This window comes from Neopsephotus bourkii, unplaced genomic scaffold (genome assembly GCF_033783945.1).
Source record: "Neopsephotus bourkii isolate Nb327-2 ecotype Australia unplaced genomic scaffold, CSIRO-AGI_Nbou_v1 NB_1686, whole genome shotgun sequence".
NCBI classification, from domain to species: Eukaryota; Metazoa; Chordata; class Aves; order Psittaciformes; family Psittacidae; genus Neopsephotus; species Neopsephotus bourkii.
Window position 1 is genome coordinate 710,570 of NW_026902160.1, and position 15,702 is coordinate 726,271.

Consider the following 15,702-nt stretch of genomic DNA (forward strand, 5'->3'; position numbering starts at 1 on the left):
GTTCTACCTAGCAAAAGAAGAACGAGGATGTTTCCTGTGAGTTGATCAGCAGCTGTGGTGATCATGTGAATAATAGAATCTACAAATAAACACTTTATGCATAGGTATATATTGGATTTGTATCCATGTGCACGTGTGCATTCACTGTTTGTGTTAGTTTATAAACCCATCATATTTCATCTTAGGCTTTCCAGATATATGATAGTTCTTTGTAGAAATCATCCCTTGAGTTAAGCAGCCTGCTTGTATGCACACGTATACTTTTTTGTTTCCATTAAAGTCAAAAGCCTGTATAACCTCTTAGGAGTTTAAGCACGACTCTCGACAATAGTGTAAAAGAAAAAAGTGGTCCAGGTGTACTCTGTATGACAGAAATATCTAAGGAATGCTCTTTTCCTGAGTGGTAACATGGATATGTAGGATTCTGCTGAATTATCAAGCCACTTGTATATCATTGCTCTTGAGATACGAATGTCTTCTGTCATGTTGTCTCTATATCTTGCTTTACTTACTGTGTATGGAATGGGAAGGTCATATTCAGAGTCCATCAAAGCCTTGTGCTGCCCTGCTGCCTCAAGAAAGGCATGGCTTCTGGCATCATTGTGATTCATGGGGGAGGAGTCATACCATTTAGGATTAGGCAAACTGGTTTCCCTAGGCTCCCTCTACTCTGTGAAGGGAGGAGAAGGCAGCTCAAAGGAAGAACTGAATTTGAAATCGCTCCTGAATACATACTTTGCACTTAGCTTTTTCTAATTCAGTGTTCTCTGACTCTTTGGCATCTCTTGGGCAGGTGAAATGGGACAAGACTGAGCGTGAGTCACCATCAGAAACATTCATACCTGTCAGACTGCGTGATTACAGTTGTAATCTCCTAGGTCTTTGATCCTGAAGCCACAGCATGTATATGTGCCATAAGGAAAAGTGGGGCAAACTTGTTTTTAAAAACAATACTAAGAAACAATGTCAGAGAAGTGCAGAGTTAACTAGGCTTTACTCTGGTTTACGTTTCATGATCTTGTGTGTGCTCATCTTTCCAACCGCCTAAACATACCTCAGTGTTTTAATATTTGTCTATTCTGAGTCTCAAGTAATACATTTGAGACCTTGTTCTCTAGAAATGATTGGCAAGCCAGCCCTTAGGTATAAATTTAACTTCTACCAGACTGCTAAATTTCCAGCAGTTCATCAAATGAAATAAAGTGTTTCAAGAACAGGATTTCCATTTCTTCAGCTGAAGAAGTTTTGATCAGTAAGATCTGAAGAGGAATTCGATGTGGTGGAGTGATAAATCAAGTCACTAAGATGCTGCTAACAATGTTGTCTTGAACAGACTTAAGCAGAGCAGACAAAGATTTAGATGGGACATAAACTAAAAATGACAAATAGACTGTTGATGAGAATATGCCTGTCCTAGAGTGTTCAGTTTACAGCTTGCTGGTTACATCTAATTTACTAAAATAATTATTTTGGTTTGTGGCCCACTGTTTACTATCCCCATCGTTTGAATCCATAACCCTTCGTCAAGTAGTCAAAAGTGGATCCATTGCTTAAGTAAAATGTGAATATCCTGTTGAATACGACAGCACATATATGTGGAAAATGATGGGGATACAGGCATTCTGGTAAAGACCAGCTCTGCTCCTTGGACTAAAATTGGCAAGAAAGCATACACAACTCAGAATTGGCTAGAGACACACAGAAGGGAAATTTATGTCCAGATTAGGGGCCCAGGTCCCTAAGACACTAATAAGCAAAAGCCTTCTGCAGGTCTGAGGTTTGCTATTGTGGTTTTCTGGTGTGCATGGGTGGTCTTTTGCCTGATGTTTTAAGATTTATTTTTTCATTTCCTCATATAAGTTATATTTGACTGGCAAGTCTCAAAGTGTTCTGTGGAGCACTTCTAGTCTTGTGTGTTGTCCGTGTAGCCATATATCATGCAGCTCAGAACTTGTTTGTTTACTTAGTGATTCTCATTCTAATTTTGCTTGGGGCTATTCTTAATGAATGGAAAGCAAAATATCAGAATAGAGCAAAGGGTAAAGATCTGATGACAACCTGTGGAGTTGTGTTACTTTCTGTTAATAATAGGCACATAAGACTTAGTCTAGGAAAATTTATACTATAATCCAGCAATATAACCAAATCCTAATTCATTGGGATATAAAAAGCTGCTCTCCGTTAAAACTGGGTAAAAGTAAAAATGCCTTGGTTCATTTTGATAAAGGCACTTCAAGTATTCCTGACTATTGCATAGCTAAGGTTTGTTCTACAAAATTTTAAGGGTATAGAAGAATAAAAGACTCAGATGGGTGTTGAGAATATGGCTTGTATTTTGGCATTGCTCTAAGCGCCTGAATCTCAGAAAATTAGTGTAAAAGATTAGGTAGCTATTGAATTTATGTGTATGTTTGTGATATAGTACATGTGTGCTGACCTGAGGTTTTTTTCTTTTTATATCTTTTCTTTGCATAACATCTTGTTGATGTCTTTTCATGGCTTGCACTTAATACTGTGTTATATTATAAATAGCATCATTTAAATGTATTTCTAATGTATCAAAGTGAAAAACACATATTTATGTTGTGCTTTCTTGCAGGGGCTGGTGTTTTTTTCCTTTCTTGTGCTGAAGGAGAGCAGATCAGCTTTCTGTTTGACTGTATCGTCCGTGGCATCTCCCCGACGAAGGGCCCTTTTGGTTTGCGTCCAGTCCTACCAGGTTAATATAGGAAGTATAAAGTAACTGAGCAAAGTAGGAGCTTGCCATGTCTAGCACTTTATTGTTGTGATTGTAAGACCAGCTCGCAGACACTAAGGGTGTAGAAAGTGCAAAGTGGTTTTCATTTTGAAATGTCACAGTATAGATTTATAGTTGAATGTACCCAGTTCTCCCCTGGTGATGTGGCTCATTCATATTCCTGGTGATATTGTTAACTTTAGCCTTCTCTTATTTAACAGTACTAAAATATGGCACTTTGGATTGAAAGAAACCCTAACCTGTAGTTTTAAATTTACATATTTCACATATTTCAACTTGGATCCATGTCTGCATGACTATTTTGGTAGTTTAATGGAAAATTGATTTCTAGGACATTCTGAATTCATCTGAAACATTTAGGCCAAAGCCTTGCCAACCTCAGAAACCTTTCAGGCCTCCACACCACATTTCAGTTTTGCAGCTTGAGTTCCTTTTCTGATGTTGAAGGACTAAATTCCTTTTCCTATTTCATGGTAAATGCTGCATGTGCTGTAATGTCTAGAGGGGGAATTTGATGGCATCACAGTAAGCCCTGTTTTCTTTTGACTTTAACAGATGACGAAATATAGTATTGAGTCAGAATGACTGTGTCAAACAGGGCAAGAATGTCAAAATGAGAGTACAGAAAAATATCTGTGAATTGTCAGTGGGTTATAGTGGGAATAGGCAGCAGGAATGGCGAAGGATGAGGTCGGATTTGTGGGAAATACTGATTTTTTGTATGTGTTAGACAGTTAACAGGAGTTTGTCAGGGTTTTAATAATGTTATAAGATTAAGATCATTGCAGGAAGGAAACGTGATGGGAAAAATTAGATCTGGATGCAAAGCCTGTGAAAATAATGATGAAAAGTTAGCTAAGCTAAATGCAAGGCTCAGTTCATCTCTTCTTTCCCATAGTTGTAACACCAAATTAAATAAAGTAAGAATAATAGTAGGCAGTAAAACCTCATATGATGATCTGAGCTTGCGTTCAAGTAAGTAGAGTTGTTAAAAAAGCAAACTCCAAAACTCAGTGACAGAAACCCAAAAGAGCAGCACAGGTACTTAAAACTCTGCTATTGAACACATTTTTCTGCATATCTGACAGTGTATTACACATATGCAACTCCTAAATTTGTCATTTAACAAAAATTTGTCTAGAAAAATCAAGCCTGCAAGTAACTATTCTGTTGTCTTTTATTATTATTTTTAAAAATTTAATTTTAGATGGCATGTTCATTGAAAAATTTATTTTTAAGAGACATGTAGAGATAATTGTGCTTTCACATCTTGGTTATCAGCTCTGGCATTTGTGGGTTATTATACATAGCCACATACTACATTCCCTTTCCTCTTTACAAACTCTGACCTCACTGAAGTGCCTAAAGTAGATTTGGAATAGCCTGGGAGTTATTTGGTGTTTTTTTGGAAGGGAAAAACTCTTTTCTGAAGTCTTTCTTCTTTTGTCTTCTGTGCTTGATGGACTTGCTGCTAAAATGAGGTGAATATAGAGTCAGCCACTTGATTCCACTTTGTTTCCCTGACAGGAAACACTTTGTTTTACTGGCACGAGCAGTATTCTGTAAGGAACTGTGCTCACATACTTGCAGACTCCTTTTTCCAAACACTTTGACCTCTGTAACTTACATTTCCTTGTGTCTTTACCTTGCCTCCCCTAGTTTGTCATTACCCCCATGTATATGTCCCTTCACAGAAAATTTGTATTTAAGTTATCCTTCATTTATTAATCCCATACAGAACTTGCACAGAGCTGTTTAAGGCATATGCAAGTGTACAATAGTAGTGAATCATCCATAAAGTAATTTTCCTTACCAAGTATGCTATTACACAGAGTGTAGTGTATTGCTTGAAAAGGTCAGGTCTCTACCAGCTACATACCGTATCTGGCAAGAGTATTGAAATTTGCCTAACCTTTTGAAAAGGTTAGTTATTAAATAGATTAATCATCTGCACACCTCTGGTAACTAGATCAAAACTCAGTGTTATTCATACTTACTGCAGAGAAGAATGCTACACAGCCTCAACTGCGCTTTATATATGTGGTGTTCCTCTTTTGTGCAATTCAAAAGCTTTTGTGGGAAGTGGTCTTCTCTCCACAGTTTGATATTTGAATTTGGTTTCTTGCTGTTGCCTGTACCTTTCCAACATAAACATGAAATATGCTTGAATTACTCTTAGGTATTTTCAAGAAAGGAAAAGAAACAACACAAAAGGCAGCTGTAGAGAGAAAAGTATGTAATGTGGTGATAAAATGTCACATTGATAGTGTTCTTGGACACCAATGTATGCAACACAATTATAATCTAGTGAGGTTATGCAGTCAACATCTGCTTACTCTGTCTTTGTAAGAGGGGTAATGAACCCAGTGGCTTCATATGCAAACAGCTCAACCATATGGTTAAATGGAGTGCTGAAATATTCAAGTGCTAGCATGAAATTAATAGGAAATGGTCAAGACAGGTTTGAAGAAGATGGAAAAATGACCACTTTTCTTACTTTTACTTGCCAAAGTGATTCTTTGAACAAATGCAAAATGCACAGTATCCAAAAAGAGTTTGTAAACTGCAAGTGCAAAGGATGTTTACTCAAGTAAAATATTCATATCTTTTCTGGATTGTAGTTCTGAAAAATATACTTACTCCCGTAAAACTTTGTGTAACATAAATAGATGAACACTATATGTACTTTATTATGTAATGTATCTAATATGTAATGGAAATACTGTGCAATGGAAATCAAACTTGACTGATTGTTGAAAGCTATCAAAACCTGGTCTAATCTCTCATAGCTGCCCTGCTTTAAGCAACAGTTTAGACTAAAGAACTCCGGACATCCCTTCCAACTGGAATTATTCTCTGACTTTTTGGGAATGGTATAAAATGATTATGAATATTCTAATGATTAAAAAAATTCTATTATGTGTACATCTAAAATAAAATGGAGAAGGAAAAGCACATTAGATGTATTACAGTATACTACTGTGTGCTATCCATAGATGTTTTTAGGCAGTGTAGCATTTTAAATAAAGGACTCCAATGAGTGGCAGGATGTGTTTGGATGGCCTTGTTTCCCCCAGCTCCTAGTTGGAAGATATTGGCTACTTGCATAGTCTCTTTTTTTTTTTTTTTGAGAAGATATTTAGAAACCAGACCAGGGAATTTCATGTTCTTGTCTTGACAGAAGTCCAGGTATTGACATAGTTATGAACACTGATTGCATAGTTTGCAATCTGTACTGAATTTGCATGCGTATTATCTCACAAATGTTTGTGTATCAGATGTGTGTTGAACTCCTTGTTTTCACTAGCAAAATTCATCTTGAACACCAAACATGAACACAGCAAAGACCCAATAGGTGATCAGTGATATTTTTGATTAATGGGTAGACCAGTGTTCTCTAAATCTAAGGCTATGGGACAGTCTAGTCTTGCAGGCTGGAAAGACCCTGAGAGTAATCATGGTAGTCTGGATGCTCTCTCTTAATTCTGGAAGCTGTTTCAGGATGCTTTGTAACTGACTGGAGTGTGCAGTACTGCTTGCTGAGGATCTACCTGATGCTCTTTCTTTTTGTTGAAGCTTGATATACCTTTGGCCATTGCAAGACAATTCTGTGGCTGCCTTCTGCAGTACCTGTACCAAGTCAATCCTCCTCAAGCTTTTAGGACATCTTTTTATTCTTCCATCTTACAAGGGGTGGAGATGTTAGCATGAAGGTGAGGGTTCAGGCCTGATTTGAAAATGTGCCTACAGTTACAAAGATAGAAAGAGAGGACAGATCTTCAGCTTGTTATCTAACTTTGTTTAATGAATTAACCAATGTTGCATTTTAAAGATGCATATAATCAAGCATATCTTGGGTGGTTGCTGACTTGATGCAATACATTTTCCTGACAGGTGCTTACTAAACAACCCTGGCGCTTTGAATTACTGTGACACTTTATTTGTATGTTACCAAAGTATCCAAAATCTCCCACGATGAGCAGCTGATGTGGCTATAATGAATATCCACCAACGTAATATAAAAATAAAATCACCATCAAAGGCATTTTAAGTCCAGCCACATTTGATGTAATCCTTCCCCTTTGTCCCTAAAGCAGCAAATCCTTAAGAAGATTTCAACGAATGCCTCACATGAAAGATGTTTGTTCATAGCAAGGGATCCACTTTTCTTTGGAAAATGAAAACGCACTTACTTAATTGAAAGACCTGAATATTACTGCCTAAATTCCATGGGAGTAAATCACGTTATAGGATACATTTGTTAAGAGTTTGGGAAATGAAGGTACTAATTGCTCTTGGAGTTGGAGCTACCGCAGGATGTTGTGTAGGACGAAGCTGTCTGAACTTCCTTGGACAGCTGTCTCAGTGCCGGTCAAGCTGCTTCTGTCTTCCTGAATTAGTAATATAGTAAATTACTATGCAGTTATTTAGATGCTTTGTATTGTGCATGCAGAAGTTATAGGATGATGCCAACAAATCCAACTTTAGCATTGAAAGCCTTCTTGCTTTTATCATTTTTAGGCCATATTTCTACCCTCATGTGACAGGAGGTATTAGGTTGTGTGCCCTCCAGTATGGACTGGTCTCTAAAAAGTGGCTGCCTGTGACTTCAGGTCTTAGTCTGATCTTGTGTCAGAACCTTCTGATTAGTTCTCGGTACTCTGTAGCCAAAAATACTTGTATAAGAATCTGATGCTTCTGGGAAATAGTACTGTGTGTGTTCTCCATAATAGGAGCCTTGCTTATTAGCAGAGAAGGTTCAGGGCAAACCAAAGGTTTTGGAAAGACTGATGGACAATTATCTTTAATACCTGCCTAAGACTTAAAGCCTGTATGTGTTCGGCAGGTTTTGAAACTGTTTCTCTAGGTATTTCCTAGTATTTGTTGAGAAAGGGTTTTTCTAATTGATATTCCACAAAACTGGGAAATGAGAGGTCACAACACGCAACTAAGGACCTAATTTTATATCCACCTTTTATACATAGACAGTCCTTAAGGGGAAGTTTGACTTGAAAAATTATCAGTCCTCTTGGACAGGCAGTATGCCTAGAGATTACATGTTGTTGGGTGACATGCGTTGTGTTCTGTAGCTGTGTAGCTAATAGGGAATGTGGCTTCTAGAAGCAATTAAATACATGAAATACGAACTTACTGCTTACTGTTTTGCTTCAACTTCCTTCCTACCTTCCCATCTTGTATTTTATTATAGGCTATTTTTGCAAGATCAGTAGTTTGACAAGGTCTTTTTAGATATATCTTTTGCTGTCTATAAGATGGATATCAGTTACTAAAAACCCAATAGTTATGTATGTTTCCTAGTAGTGGTCTTAAAATCTGTATTTATCAAGTAATCATATTCTAAGGAAAGTGGAATGATCTTTCTTAGTGACAGGTTTTGTTGAGGGAAGGGTTAGTGTCTGTTGCATCTTGGTTAGACTAATTTGTTGATCTGTTATGCCAACTTTGTATTCAAAGTGCTCATAGAACATCTTTGTTGAATCTTTTTGGACATAAAGGCATTTAACTTGATAAGCAGAGTAGCTGGAAGAGAGGACATTAAAACAGATTCAAGCAGCAGCCTGTACTGCTGTATGCTACTGAGAGGATCCTTGCATGGACCTGTCTGGGCTGCACCATAGGTGCTGGTGGCCAAGTCATGTATTTTTCTTTGGCAAAAGTCCATATGGAAACACTGGGGGTTTTGTTTGAGTAAGCTTACACAGTTTTGTTAAGTTAAGTAAGTTACACAGGTTTGAACTAGTCAATGTTTATCATGAATTATATTGCAATGGAAATAAGAATGAAGATCTAACAACTTAAGCCATATCAAACAGTCCTCTTTTCTGTTCTTTAATTTTGGAAGGTGTCAAGAGACTGAAATCAATCACTGTTTGAGCTGGGACACACAGAGGTCACAGACTGTGTTTGTCACATGCGTTGTTGCCTTGTCCCTGTTAGACCATCTTTGATTTCCAACATATGCTGTTATAGGAGGACTCTGTGTACGTATGGCTTGTCCTGCTCATCTTACCCAGATTGCTGACTGCTAAAGATGGAAACCCCCTTTACATGGAAAAGAAAGTTCAGCATTGTCTCTTCTGTTCCTGTGACACACTTGGATCTATCCAGGGCAGATCAGAAAGTGAAATACAGTTAGGGACCAGAGTTGTGTCAGCTTGTTTCTCAGGTAGTTAATAATTTAGGGACTCCCATGGAACTTCAGCTCACCTGGCAGTGCTCCTTCCCTGATTGTGAGGTTGATTTGACTGCTGTGTTGACAACATCAAACCCAAGTATTTTAAAACTTAAAGACCTGGAATGATTTTTTATTCTTTCGTAATTTCAACTGTTTCTTGTCTTACTAACTCAATCACAGCAATGTATAGCCTTTTTGTTCCCTTTTCCCCCCTCTTATTAAATGACTCAATAACTAAATGTTTTTGTGGTATGTTACTACTACTCAGATGATCAGATATACAACAGCAGTTGTGAGGAAGCTGACCTGTTTTATGTCATTAATTACTTTCTCTATGTAATTAAAAGAGCTACTGAAACTCCTAATGCTGAACAAGTTAGCAGACCATATCCTTTGCCACTGATCTACATGACACACTTCCCAGTGCTTTTTGAAGAAATCTGTAATCTCTTGGGATAATGGCTATTATTTCCAACATCTGGTTTTGTTGTTGTGCCTGGCTAGAAACAAAATGGTTTGGACAAAACTGGCCTGTTTCACTGGTGGAAGTTCTTCCACATTCTGTTTAACTTTTGGTCTTTCTATTAGAATAGGGTGAGCCTTTTTCAGTGGTTTCAGCTGGAATGGCAAACTTACTGAAATGTGTGGGAAAATCCCTGAATTGTATGTTTTAGGAGTGTTTTCTGTATTCAACATGAAGACAGAGAACCATCAGGCTACTTATTTAATCTCTGACTTCTGAACTTAGTGACCTGAACATCAAACTTGAAAGCAATGTCATTGTAAATAAGCGATCTGGATTGGAAGGTATCAGATGGTTTCATCACTATGACTTGAGTTTATGATGTAGATTTGCAAATTTGTGGGATGAAAAATCTGGTCTTTCTTGATGATAAAATTCCCAAGGAGTTCAGTGAAGTCAGGACACAGTTTACAGGTCACATACTAGTTTTCAACTCCTTTAGACCTGCTGGATGCTAATTTTCTCTGTAGCTATTGTCTTTGGTGCTGCGCTCTTCAGTATTCTGTTGCTGGTGATAACTCTTACAGACATTGGGCATAACCTCTGAAAGTGTCTTTGATACTTAAAATTATAACTTATTATGTAGCATTTATCCAGGATGTGCTTGAAAGCAGATTGTCCCATACATTTTCCAATCAGCATTTTCCCTTCCTCTGGTAGAAGATCAAACATGAGAACGTAAGAATAGCTAACATTCTTATCCAACATGTCTTCTTTTTTCTTTCCTTCTTTTTATATATTTTCTATGTTTCTTCTCTTTTATTTACTTGTTTTCTATTTTTTTTTTAAAGATCCAAGTCCAAATCCAGCCTATTCAGAAGAAAGATTGGCTCATGAAGCTTTGCAGTTAGAAAAGCGCTTGAGCTTGCTGTCCCACACAAGTCGCCAGGGCAGTGGAGGTAAGCAAAATAAATGGTGTTCCTTCCTCCCCAGGTTTGAGAAATGACCATATGTATATAATTATAAAAAGCTGAGCTTAAAAGAAAAATAATAGCAAATGGTCAAGATATTTGATTTGGCTGATGTTGCTTGTGGGGTGGCTCTTTAACAGAATTGTCTGAAGTACATTGATGTAGATCAGAGTTTTTAACTGAGCAGAGTGAGTTTCGGATCAAATGTTGTTAAAACAGGAAAATCCATTAGCTTGCTGAATCTTACTGAATTTGTGCATGTGTAGCTTTCAAAGAACTGTCTGTGTCAAGTTTGATACCTGCTTAAGTACTGGACTCACTCCACCTTGTAAGATGGACTGACTTGTGTAGTTCAAACACCAGGCTTACAGCAGATTTTGTTGTGAAACCTAGGACTCCCGTGCTTTGGCTAGAAGTGCTACTATTCTTGCTGTTTGTGGTGCTTTCTGTGCACATTCCTTCTGGAGTGGTTTATGCAACAACGTAGAATTGGTAAAGGGGCCTATGCCCTCAACTGCTATTTGAATTGTCTAAAGCAGAAGTTAGATCCTCAAAGCATCTGCCTTGCTCTTGACTCTAAAGCCTATGAACATGAAAACAGCCCTGGAAAGATCCTCAGGCGCTTACTTATGTGCCTCTGTACACGTCCATGGCTACTTTCATCTTGACCCTGCTGAATAATGTGGTGTGTGACTAAATTGCACTGAGACTTCCTGAGGAATTTCTTGGTTAGCACATAACTACTAGACTTGACTCGATTAATGGAAAACAAATGAGACTTGATAGAGAAGCATGTTTGGCTGGTTGGTTGGTTCTGTTTGTTTGGCTGTTTCTTTTGTTTCTTTGGTTTTTGTTTTGTTTGGTGGGGTCTTTTTGTGTGTTTTGGGTTGTTTGGTTTTTTTTTTTTAATTCAGTCATTCTGGTTAGAAAACATGGTCCAATATCAAATACATTCTCCTAGGAATGTTACAATCCTCAGAGAATGAGGATCCTAAACTTTTTCATATTCTGGTCTTTGAGTTTGTCATAGGAAAATTAAATAGTTGTGTTTGTGGGATATATCATAACACCAACACTGTCCCTGTAGGTTTGGTAGGAGAACATTTGTCTGAATCTGAATACTTTGAATACTCTGAATACTTTGTCTACAAGACAGTGGTTCTGCCACTGTCTTGGAGAACATCTAGCTCTACAGAATTGGAGCATTTTCTTCAAGACTGTGGGAGAGCATCCCTTCCAGAGCTCTAAAGTGCCCAAAATATTTTTCTAAGAGAAGTGAGATCAAATAAATTCAACAGTCTTATTTTTTAAATGAAAAGAAATGGTTTTGTAAGCAAAATAACTTCAATTTAACAATTATAGTTCTTCTGCTGGGCATGTTGCTGAGACCTACGCTAATATTTTTGTAACTTATGCCTTCTCTTTAGAGGGCTGTATGATTTAATCTCAGAAGTTACATTCACACAGGGGTCACAAACCAGTGTCATGCAATGGGCACTGGGGGAAAAGAAAGAATTAGATTTCATGGCTTAAACATTGCTATTGTGTAACAGTCTATATCAAGAATTACTCTGTGAAGAGCAGGAGAATTGTTCTAAACTTTTCCCTCAACAACTCAGAGTAGAAGTAGCCTAGTAACTCCAGGAGCTCAGGTCACAGTTTGTAGTGGAAACTTTTTCTCTGTACTCCATCTGGCAACTTACTGCCCAAGGTTCAAAGTTAACAAAATGAATTAGAATTAGTACCCACAAAATGATGCTTCGGTCAGCCCTTGTTTACACAAAGAAGGAAGGTTTAAGAAGGAGGGAAATAACATTGTTGACTGTGTCTGTTGTTAATAGAAGGTGGGTTTTTGTTTTGTTTCTGCATATTTGTGTGATGTTTGGTTTTTGTCCTAAGGACATTTCATGTGAATGTTTAACTCTTTCATAGTCTGTCTTGGGTAGCAACAGTTGCCTGTAGAAGTGCCCTCCTTGCAAATACCAGTGAGAAAAAAACACCAAACCCCATTTCAATGTATGCACAAATGCCTCCTGGGCCATCCTTTTGTATGTAAAAAAAAATAAATATATATATATAATAGTAGTATTGTCATTTTTGTTCATTGCAGTGATGTGTACTTATGTTTTGGTATGGATATTATGGAGAAGTACAGTGCAGGAGAGCTCAGAGGAGAGAACAGGACAGTCTTAAGTTTGATTTTATTTTTGGGTCTCTAACATTCACTTTTTCATTCAGATAAGATTTAAATAGAAAAAAAATGTACAAATAAGATATAAATTGGTTGGTATGGCTCAAATATAAACATGGAAATGTCTCATATGGATATGCATTACAGTAACAAGATTTTCTTCAGAGCATCCTCAGCTATTCTGAGCATGGGACTTTGTGACTATTCACTGTGATTTAAGATAGGAGTATCTAAAATAAAAACAATTAGCTATCCAGAAACAAAATATGGTTGAAAGGGGAGAACTTTGTGCTTAAAAGCTAAACATTTAACCCTGAAAGCATTATGTTCCACAATGTGGTAGGGTTATGGCAAGATTACATAGTATCGCATTTTATATTTCCTTTGGGGATAGAAATTATTGCAGGAATTGTGTCTTTCTGACAGAAGTTCCCCTTACAAAAAGCAGATGGAATGTCAGGGTCCTTTGCTGTTTGTTAATGCTTGCAATGCTTCAATTTGCTGATTGTATTTTAAAGTGAGATTGATGTGTTCTGCTTTTCTAGGAGATGAGAGAAGTCTTTCAAGCTCATCTTCAGAAACCAGCCACTCGGATGTCAGTGTTGGGAGCAGGCTGACAATTTGGCCAGAGCAGTCTTCAGCCAGCACTTCTCAAGAGAGTCACGGACTGGCATCTGCAAAGGGCATTCATCTTGGGGAAGAAAAGACCCTTCCAGAAGGGGCACGTGGCACCACTAAACCACCTCCAAAGCCCCTCAGATCCAGACAGCTACAGGAAATAGGTCGCCAGAGCTCGTCTGACAGTGGGATAGCTACTGGTAGTCACTCTTCTTATTCTGGAAGCTTCTCCTCCTATGCTGGGAGCTTGGACATTTGCCCTGGTGATGAGTTTGGATCATTGCTAAGCTTGCCTTTGGACTTTCCTTCGGATCAGAGTTTATGTACTTGTCCTCACAGTGAGCCCCAGAGAGGTGCGGGGTCAGAGTATCAGGTTCCCAGCTCTCTCAGACACATTTATGATATACCAAGGAGTTTGTTACAGGCAGCTTCCAAAGATGTACAACCGAAAAGTGCAGATTCCACGCTATCCAAGGACCAGGCTCTGTTGCCTCAAGGTGCTACTGACCCAAAACTGCTACTACCACACTTGGAAGCACGGAGGATACCTGAGCACAGCCAGGACAGAAGGAGGCCTCCATCCTTACTGGTGGAAAGCAACAAGGACTTGAGTGATGAGACCTATGTGGATTTTGTCTCGAGGTGGTCAGGCACAAAACCACAAGGCCAGGTGTCAGACTCCAAAAGCAGTGAGCTGTCACCTCCTGGTGGGCCCTCAGCTGACCCCTGTGACACATGTAGCCCCCCCCTCGGGATGACAAGAGCTCTTTTTTCATCTTGTCCAGTCTGTGGTGGACTAAAGGTAAATACCTAACACTGAGCAGATGTGAATGAGCCTTACTTAATATAGCATGGTTAATTTAAAATGACTTAAGTTACAGGTCATGAGTACTATTGCTTCCTTTATAATTTGAACAGTTAATAACTTCTGTGTTGTTTATGCTCTAGTTGAGAGGCTTAGCACACAGTTTCCTCAAAATCTGTGCCTGATCAAGAAAACACTGAACCATATAGGCCATCAATCATTGCTTTTAAATTGGCCAGTTTTGGCTTTGGGTTTATGAAAGTGGCTTATAGTGACAGAGATAGAAGCTTTACAGGCACTGAGAGGGTTGAATTTGTCATATAATAGTAATATAGCATGAAGGACATTGATCTGCCTTGCTGCTGGTATTTCAAAAAGAAAGAAGAAGGGAGGTCAAATAGGGGGTTGGAACTGGATGATCTTAAGGTCCTTCCCAACCCTAACTATTCTGTGATTCTATGATTCTATGTGCTGCTCTTAAGGTGACCACAGTGCATATTTTTATATTATTGATGTTTTTGTTTTCTTTATCATTGTACTTTAAGCATGTCTTGCATGAAAAGCCAGATTAGTAAAGCTTCTCTCTGGGGAAAGAGAAGATTGTCAAGTCAGCATTGCAATCCATAGCAGATCAACTAATCTGGTATTATAACTGGACAGTGACAGATACTTTAGAGGAGGATACAAAAACTCATTAGTGGTCTACTACTAGTGTAGTATATTTGCAGAAAATACTATTTCTGATCACCAGTCACATCAAGACTTAAACACTAAAGCACTGAGATTCATATGCCTTTCTAAACACATTTGCTGGTATCTGTTACTATGACTTTGATGTTCTCATAAATTATCCTTGAACCTTGCTAAACTCTTGGCTTTTTATGGCAGTAATTTTCATACATTAATTATGCATTGCAAGGAAAAAAAAGTATCTGTTTTTACCCATTCTGGAGAAGACTTTTTTTCTGAATGTTTTTGCTAAACCAGAAGGCAGCAAAGCTGCTTGTGTTGGTGAGCTGTTGAAAGGCTGGGAAGGTTAGAGGGAGTGCTTAAATTAGACAGTGGGTGAAATTGGGATTCAGCAAGAGAGACTTTTGGCTGAGCAATTAAATACTGCCATTGAAGTGCATACATCTTAGTTGAGCATGTGAGATTACATAAATCAATGACAAGGGCTTGAGTGTATAGTAAGTTATGAAAAAAAAGCTTATAAACTTGAGGGATTATTTTCTTCTAATACAGTGTTCCATGCATTTGTATTGGCTGCCTTCACATCCCTGTGTGAGAGGCCTTATAAGGTTTTGCTACACTGGTCATTAGGACGATCAGTTCCTTTCTAAGATCATCCTTGCCAGCCATCTGCACCAAAGGCCCTCAGTAGCCCTCTAGCCTAATTCAGCTTCCCATTTCTGCTCTCTGTGCAGTGCAGGCAGAGGCATGCACAGCAGTGGATCTACTGATGGCTTCCTGTCTCTGCTGCCTGTAATTAGAGAGAAGGTGGGAAAAATGCACAAGACTGATTCCTGGAAGGGGTCTGCTCTGGGATCAGGAAGCTCCAAGATGACTTTGTTATAGGCAGCGAGGAAAGAATTAGTAAAGATACAATTAGCTCACGTAGTCTAAATGTTTGAGTGATCTGAATTGTCAGTTTAGACATGACCTTATCAGAGTTTACCCTGATACCTGTGGCAGACAGGAAG

At 38.3% G+C, this 15,702-nt stretch overlaps 1 protein-coding gene across 2 annotated transcripts in view; it reads left to right on the plus strand.

The window, feature by feature from the left end:
- Positions 1-15,702, plus strand: part of DOK7 (docking protein 7) — a 64,928-nt gene that overhangs the window by 10,427 nt on the left and 38,799 nt on the right. For both annotated transcript variants that reach the window (XM_061376024.1, XM_061376025.1), the window contains exons 5-7: positions 2,600-2,719; positions 10,269-10,376; positions 13,125-13,999. In XM_061376024.1, coding sequence (XP_061232008.1) covers positions 2,600-2,719; positions 10,269-10,376; positions 13,125-13,999 — 1,103 coding nt within the window. The remainder of the gene's footprint in view (positions 1-2,599; positions 2,720-10,268; positions 10,377-13,124; positions 14,000-15,702) is intronic.